General features: G+C 35.3%; 1 protein-coding gene across 1 annotated transcript; it reads left to right on the top strand.

Annotated features, from left to right (window-relative positions):
- Positions 1–1,433: 1,433 nt before the first annotated feature.
- LOC123306666 (peptidyl-tRNA hydrolase 2, mitochondrial-like) lies at positions 1,434–2,494 on the top strand. The gene is made up of 3 exons (XM_044888770.1): positions 1,434–1,686; positions 1,741–1,900; positions 1,954–2,494. The coding sequence occupies exons 1-3, from the start codon at positions 1,564–1,566 to the stop codon at positions 2,157–2,159; spliced, it is 489 nt and encodes a 162-aa protein (XP_044744705.1). The 5' UTR covers positions 1,434–1,563; the 3' UTR covers positions 2,160–2,494.
- The last annotated feature ends 6,235 nt before the right edge of the window (positions 2,495–8,729 follow it).

Raw genomic sequence — 8,729 nt, 5'->3', positions numbered from 1 at the left:
GTCGTGGTAATCTGTAATTGTCTATGGTGGTAATTATGCAGTGTAGATAGAACCAAAGAGGAATCTTTGATAGAACCGTGCTAGGTCGGTGAAAAAAATCGTACTCACAGATTCCGGGTCCCAGATTACGAAAATGAAAACGAGAAGTCTGCAATTCTCTTAGTTTTCCCAAAAAAAAATGGGAAAGTTTCCCCTCTGGAAGGTGAGGTTATATATAGTTAAAGCTAGTTTTCTTCTATTTCTTTAATAAATACTCGTTGGAAATGTTAAATTCATCAACATTCAAGTTAATCCTGCCAAAAAAATGCCTTTAATTCGCCATGATGTTTCGAGCTAGGAACTGTTCCTATGCAACGTTGCCAAGTCTCAAACTGGTTGGTCAGCAAATTCCTTTCGAACTGTTGGGATAGGAAAACATATCTTTGTTCACTTTTCCATATGCGTTAGCTGCATAGATAACCTATGCTAACCTATGGTTAGCTGCCAGTTAACTAATGAAATTTTGAGTCACGCTTAATGCTTTTTCCAGTATCTTTTTTTACTAGGGTTAAAGGGAACTTTAGAAGTTTGATTATGATAGGTACTGGTCGTTATTCCTGAATGGTTCATGTTAGTTATATTTTTAAAATGATACTTTTTTGGTGTAGGAAACTCTGAAAAGACTCGTTTCATTTTGCCATTACGAATTTGATCGCGTTTTCAAAAATGATCCTTGAAAAAACACCATGACAAAACCCTTAAACCTAACCTAACCTTTCCTAATAGAAGGGTTAGGTGGTTATAGGGGTTGTACAGCTCTATAATAATTTGATATGCCAATGCGTGAAAATATTGTATAAGAACTAAAAACATATTTTCCCAAGCAATATTCGAACTAATTTCTTCAATTTAACTACACATATGTACTATTGGCAACGTTGCATAGTTTGCAACGTTTGACAGTTCGTATGTTGAAATATCATGGCGGCAATGACGACTCATACGGATGTAAACAATATATAAAATCATCGTTTTCGGCTAAATGAAAGCCTTTTTTTGACTTGAAATGATTGAGAGTACCTAAATCGAACATTTCCAATGAGTATTGATTAAGAAAAAAGGAGAAAACAAACTATAACTATCAGTAACCTCACGTTCCAGAAGGAAACTTTCCCATTTTTTTTTTGGGAAAACTAAGAGAATTGCAGACTTCTCGTTTTCATTTTCGTAATCTGGGACCCGGAATCTGTGAGTACGATTTTTTTCACCGACCTAGCACGGTTCTATCTACACTGCATAATTACCCACGTGGTAAACCGGTAATTATGCAGTGTAGATAGAACCGTGCTAGGTCGGTGAAAAAAATCGTACTCAGATTCCGGGTCCCAATGTATATCTATGGCTAGCCTATTTGTGTTCTGTGGTGTTAGGTTAGTTAATCTATGGTTCAATGTCAAGTTGGGTTAGGTTAGGTTTGGTTAACCTAACTCTTTGCTGTGATAGAAGAGATCCAATTTCTTGATCTCTCTTTCTTTTCTAACGAATTTCAAATAAATTTAAGCTATCAAAAATTAAGTGTCCAATATGAATTCCTATTTAATTGTTACCGCTGTTGTTGGAGTGGGGGTTCTAATATCATATGTAAATTCCAAAATATTCAAAAGGACAAATAATGAAATATCAAAGAATGTTGAAAAGGAATATGAGGTAAGTAAAGGGTTGGTCAATATTTGAATTACCTTTCTTATTTTGAATTTTCAGTTCAAAGATAAGTCTGAGTATCGAATGATGTTAGTGGTACGAAATGATCTTAAAATGGGGAAAGGAAAAATCGCTGCTCAATGTTGTCATGCCGCAGTTATGTCTTATGAGGCTATGATTAAGAAACGACCTTATTTGTTGAAACCCTGGATGAAAAATGGTGAGTTTCACTCATAATATCATTACAATGTGATACACAATGATGCATTTCAGGTACAGCTAAAATAGCAGTCAAAGTTGAATCAGAAGAGGAATTATTGAGCTTAGAGAAAAAGGCAAAGGAACTGAAAATTTTAACAAAAATAGTTAGAGATGCTGGACATACCCAAGTTGCTCCTATGAGTCGAACAGTATTATCACTTGGACCAGCTCCTAAAGTTGTATTAGATCAAGTCAGTGGACATCTAAAATTACTCTGATTAGCATCTTATGTGATTTGTGTATTTAGTAAAACAATTGAAATTCTCCTTCAAGTATTATTCATTAAATTGGACCACATGATTTTTGAAATAAAAAAACTAGAAAAATTTCATTTTCAAGTTTGCACAAATCATGCAATTTTCACTGTGAAAATAGACATTCGAGTTCTATTCCGGACGATTGTCCCGATCACCACAAAGACAATCAAAGCTATTTGCCCTTTCAAGAACAAAATTTTCAGTACTTGTTATTGAAGCTATGTTGTTCGTCTTTTCCTTCACATTTCGGCCGAAGAATTCTACACTTATTCAGAAAATAAAAGGCTAAATTTATATTATATGTATTTTTCATTCCCTATTTCGAATGAAAAACCCAAATTTTTTTCAACTGAATTATGATTTTTATTTCTGAAACCCAACAAAACAATCCGATCAACTGACTCATGAATAGCTTTGTTCGTAGAGTGGTTCACAACGGTTGTGAACTGTACAGAGCAAGCGCAATTCCATTTTAGGGTAGCGAAAATCCATTTGCGCTTGCTCTGTACAGACAAAGAGGTTAATCTTTGGTACAGCTCACAACCGTTGTGAACCACCCTACGAACAAGCCTAATAAATCTGCTGACATCATGTGACTACAAACACAGAACAGACCTTGACTTACTTTATGACTACAAAACTCAAATACCTGGAAAACAGTTCAATTTTTTATATTTGGATAAGAGTATTTTTTTTATGTAATTTTCTTCGCTTCATTGAATGCTTTTATTTTTTTCACCAAAACAGAAGCAGTTGTCCCAAAAAAATCATGACTCACCCTGTATACAATATCAGAAATGTAGTGTAATAAAAAAATGTATTTTAAAAACATACATTAATACATTTATACACGGAATTTCAATCTGGTGGCATTCTCCATTTAGAAGTTATGCGGAGAAATTTTTTGAATTTTATCAACTTTGGAAGGATATATCTCCCTCAATATGCATTTTGGGTCATGAGTTTATTTTTCAATGAACTATCAGTAGTGATAGACATAGACAAGAGATAGACAGAAAGCTTGGTACACATTTTTGACTCATTCAATAGGCCTGTTTTGGTTCGCTTTAAGGATGGTTCCAGAACGGTTCAAAACAGTCGCACATTTATTTATTTACCGTAAGCTCGCGCGTAGCATGCGTGTAGTTTCCCACACCATTGCTGCTCCACTACTTTGAACCGATTCGGAACCGCCTCAAGTGCGAACCAAAACAGAGCTTTTATATTGAGGCATTGAACTAAGTTCAATGTATTGAGGTTTAATACTCTATGGTATCAGGTTGGGTGAGGTTAAGAAAGAATGAACCGTGCCAAAGAGTTAATCTTTGACCGTGCGTATGGTCCGTATATACAGGCTGTATTCGGGTTCGAATTTCGGACAGTCCGAGAATTGTTCTAGAACTGCGCAGAAATGTTGCGCCCTAGTATCGAATCCTCTGCGCGGTTCTAGAACAATTCTCGGACTGTCCGAAAGGTAACTTGTTTGTTGGTTATGACAGTTGCCGGGTTTTTGATGCAGTAGACATTTTGCGTTGTTATAGATGCAACGGATATCATCATTCCTCCAATAAGTGTGATAAGCCTATAACTTGTCCTCATTGTGCGCAGGCTCATGCAGAGCCGGAACTAGGATTCTGGCGCCTGTGGCGAATTCTCATAATGCGCCCCTAAGAAATTATATTTCTTATGTTGATTTGTATTTATCTTTCATAATTGAATACCTAGCTTTTTTTGCTCGGAAAAATCTTTCCTATTTTAAAGAAATTAATACAAATAAAATCAAAATAAAAGGGATACAATATAACAATAACATGCATTCAAAATGAACTATAATTTGACTTTTCTTGCTTTGGTTTCTGCAAGAATATCAATGATGTCGTGATTCTTTTTCTTTTCTATTGATGTGACTGCTATGCTAAATAAGTCAGCCTTTCCTGTTCAGTTAAAGACCTTAAATAGGTTTTCACTAGTTTCAATTTGTTGAAAGAACGTTAATTAATATGTAGCTGTGGCAGCTGTAGTTACTGATAAAGTCAAGAATATTTTGAGTGGCCACAAATTTGTATGGATCTGAATCGGAACTATTCATGCTTTCTTATTTAGTTCGCCAAGTAGAAAGTCTTGCAAACATATTCCCTCGAGAAAGCTGTCTTCAGCAACTTCTGGCAAAACACTGATTCTTTCTTCAAGTTGCACTGAAATATAGTTCAATACTTGAATGAGGTCCTTTTTCAGCTCATTCTTCTAGTCAAAATTAAATTGTTTTATCATCAGCTTTTCCTCCAGGCTGTTTTATTTTTCTTCTCTTTTCCTCTTCTGTAATCTATCTGTGATAATTTACCAGCTCTCCATTTCGAATGATTTCCAGGCTCATATTATATTTTCACTCAATAACTAAGTATATATTATAATAAGAAGAAGTAAAACCCTTAGAAACACAAATGCACGAGCGTTGTCTGAGATAAAAGGCTAGCTATTGTTGTCTATGTTCTGAAGGAAATACTCCCAATCGGCTAAGGTTTTGCGCCTCAATCGGTCTCCGGTAGTTTTTTTGTAAGTAGATCTCATATATCTATTATACCAATATCGATAACACGCGTTCTAGACTACGACAAAAAGTGGCTCAACTTTTCGTTGGGAGGAATCCACTTGTACGCATGCGCGAATTAGAAGTTCGAAAATGACAATCAAGATATTGGTTAGTTTCATAGATTAAGGTGGTGTAGATAGGAAACTCTCACAATATTTTGAAACATTGTTCACCGCGACCTCTGGTGGACTGGGGTGAAGCTTGAGTAGATCTGGTTTTGAAAAAAAAGCTGTGTGTTGTCAAACAAAAAGAACGAGTATAATTTCTGTGTTTTCAGTATATTCTCCATACATTGCAGGAAATTCGAGTTGTCCATGTGAACGCAAGAAAACTACTTGACAATTTATTCGTATCAAATAACATAAACACCAATGTACTGGTATTTAGTTCAGCTGAAATATCAGTAGTTTAGTGTTTTTATGATACGAATAAATCACCGCAGTAGTATTCTTTCATTCGCATAATTTTCAAAGTAAAAAACCGATTAATGCAAAGGAAAAAATAAGGATAATATGGCATTCTTTAGAGTATTATTTTATTAATTGCATGGATCAACAAGTAATAAAATATACTCTATAAAGGTTTATTTTTTCGTTTATACCAGGAGTCCAGTCTTAAATTCGAACCATTTTAGTAGGTATAGGAAAGTTTTTCATGATAAGCTATTTCACAGTCGCCGCAATCGTAACTTTCACGTAGAATTACGCCTTCTCCAGCACGGGAATGAATTTTTTTTTCTAATCGGATATCCGGAAATATAGTTTGATATTTTCCCTTTTGATATTTACTCTTTCCGATACCTTTTTGATCAATAGTTGAAAAATATTAAAATTGAGTCATTTCATAAGTGAGTAAAATTGGTAGTATCGTTCGTTACAACTTCAAACATGTATCGAATGTTCACAAGTCCATTTGAAAATGCATAATTCAATAGGTAAAAATAAAACAGTTAACTAAAAATGTTCTTCGCATTACCTGAAGGGGATGAAAAAAACCTCACAAAATTATAGGAATAATAACTCGCTGCCTAAACTAGGATATATAAAATATTTTCAAACATTTCAATTCGAAAAGATTAATCTTCAAAATTTCAAATGACAGAACACACTTCTCTCCTTGTCCTGTGAATGAAGTTGAAGGAAATCTACTTTTTTCTAGCGTCATCTATTAACTGTATATTGAAAGAAACACCTATTAATTCACCCCAGGTTAAGAGAGGGCGCAAAAAAACGGTTTCGTCTCGTGGTATGGAAGTTTCCAATCTACATAACTCTAATCTATGGTTAGTTTGTTTTCATATTTGACGTTGAATGAATTCGAATGATGATTTATTTCAAATTCTTGTACACATTTTGAGAAGAATTTTATTCGACGCGAAAGTTAATGAATATTGAATTCATCGAGAATTTATCCGTTTTTTTTCAACTTTCAGATAAATCAACGAAAAGAGATCAAACCAAATGAGTGCATCAAAACTATTCACTCAATATTATTATGATTTGTGAAATAATAAGTGCCGAATAGGAATGGTATTGTCTATACTCAGTAAACTCAAGAGTGACATAATAACAATTTCATTTAATATTACTGTTTCATACCAGTTTCAATATTGCGTGTTTGTGTCAACATCATACTTATCTCACCTCCTGAATTTCCCCTCTTGTAAATCTACTCAATACTCAGTAAAAAATATTCTTTGGTCAACATTTAATGTAATATGTAGTTATATTTTATTTATAAAAGTACAGAGTGCTCATTAAAAGAGCCATGCTTCAATAGAAGCAATACAATAATCAATTTGGCAATAAGAATATTGCCAGAAGATGAGAAACTTGTAGATACTAGTAACTACAGTTGAGCTTTATATATATAGATGTCGATTTAGATATTTCACTATTTCAGTGCTGAAAAAACAATCATATAAATTGAACTAGAATTATTACCTCAACTCCCAACTGAATTTCAAGACAATAACAGACTTATCTAGATACAATGCAGACAATATACGATAGTGAACAACCTAGAAAAATGTATTCACAGTCCTATACAATTTTGTTGATTCAACATCACTTTTGTAAGTCTCCGCACTCCGCAGGTTTTCTGTGGATTACACATAATATTTCACTTTTGTTATGAATCCGAGCGTCTAGTGTTGCAAAATGATGAAGTTTCAAGAATTTTGACTTCTAGTTATTAGAAATCAACGAAGAAATACAAATTATACTACGTAATGCAAACCTGAGTTTGAACCTGATTCAAACCAATATCAACATATTGATAGGTTAAGGTCGAAAATATTCGAATGGTTGTGAAGTAAAATCATTTCATTCCTGTCAATTCATAAAACCATGTATCAGAAAGAGACAGAACTAATCAGGTATTTTTATTCTTAATATTTCTGCACATGCGCATAAGTCGATTCCGGCCACGGGCTGGCTTCAATTTTCGAGGTCCCATTATCGATATAGAATATAATAGATATATGGTAGATCTCGACATGGCCTTTGTTATCGCGTTGGTTGTTATGCGACGCCACAGCCGTCTATAGAGACGTTCTTTAGAAGGCTGTGGCGACGCATTCTGTTTTCGGACTGATGGTGTGGACTATATCTTAATAATTTATTATTATTAAGTATTTGGTTATTATTCTCCAGTCCATGCTGTGGAGTACGGACGTTGTTTACAATCCCACCTGTATAGTGTTTGTTTACGTTCACATTAATTTAATTCACACACATATGTATAATGTGTTTTGGCATATTTTAATAATATTATGTTTTGTGTTAAATATTAAATGAAAAATATTCAATTGGGGAGAATACTGTTTTTTTATTATTTTTATTTTGCGCCCCCAGATCGCTAGCGCCCGTGGCGACCGCCTCTCTCGCCACGCCCTCGCTCCGGCTCTGGGCTCATGTGCTCGGAGATTGTAAGTCTTCGGATCGTAAGTGCAGTAACTGTGTCAGATTGACCGGAGGGTCTCATTCTGTCAACCATGCGGTGTGGGAGAGGGAGAAATGTACTTTCTTACAAACTAACCCTGAAGAAATTTAAAGATGACTTATTAGGGCCTGCATAGCATTCTGATACCATGACTGAGTGTAATACTTCTGTGGAGTCCTCGAACAATAGACTATCTACGTTAGGGGTTCTGAGCCTATACTACCAGAACGTCAGAAGCCTGAGGTCTAAAAGTACATTATTTTTCAATGCAATAGCTGTCAGTCAGCATCCGGTGGTGGCTCTTACGGAAACTTGGTTGGACGGTGCGATCAGAAGTGAAGAGTTGTTCCCAAGCCAATATGGAGAGTATCGGTCCGATAGGGATTTTATGCGGTGTGGGTCTTCCAGAGGCGGTGGAGTTCTCATTGCGGTTGATAAGACATTCGTATCTTTGGAGATTAGTTTGACCCCGTTTGTTACTAGCGACCTCTCTTTGGTTGATATAGTGATGATAAAGATTATTGCTGACTCGGCCTCCTTGTATGTGATTAATCTCTATTTTCCTCCTTCTTTATCGGTAGAGCGGTATCGTTCACTATTTGTTCTTGATACCATTTGTGCAACTTATAGCGGAAAGTTCCTCATTGTTGGTGATTTCAACATTTCTGCATATGCTTCCCACATTGATGATCCTTCATCCTTCCCAACCACGTAACACACCTGTTATTCTTCTCGGTGAATTTTTGGAAATCAACAATTTCACACAGAATAATTTTGTGCGCAATGAATACAATAGAACTCTTAATCTGGTTATCTTCAGTGGTGATGATTGTCTCGCGGAGAGGTCGCAGGATCCTTTATTGGTTGAGGATAAACACCATCCAGCATTATGTGTCAGTTGCTCACCTAATATCACGCGCAGTTTAAAGGGGAATTTTATTACCTGTTACGAGCACGAATACGACTTCAGCAAAGCGAATTTTTTCCTCATGTATGAT

Source organism: Coccinella septempunctata, chromosome 2, assembly GCF_907165205.1.
Source record: "Coccinella septempunctata chromosome 2, icCocSept1.1, whole genome shotgun sequence".
NCBI classification, from domain to species: Eukaryota; Metazoa; Arthropoda; class Insecta; order Coleoptera; family Coccinellidae; genus Coccinella; species Coccinella septempunctata.
Note: the sequence above shows the minus strand (reverse complement) of the source record. Positions and strands in the feature narration are given on the sequence as shown.

Bases quoted from the DNA above. Each gene is read 5' to 3' on its own strand.
- LOC123306666 (XM_044888770.1), top strand. From the start codon at position 1,564: ATGAATTCCTATTTAATTGTTACCGCTGTTGTTGGAGTGGGGGTTCTA. The intron at 1,687-1,740 runs GTAAGTAAAGGG...TTGAATTTTCAG, and splicing joins ATGTTGAAAAGGAATATGAG to TTCAAAGATAAGTCTGAGTA. The intron at 1,901-1,953 runs GTGAGTTTCACT...GATGCATTTCAG, and splicing joins GAAACCCTGGATGAAAAATG to GTACAGCTAAAATAGCAGTC.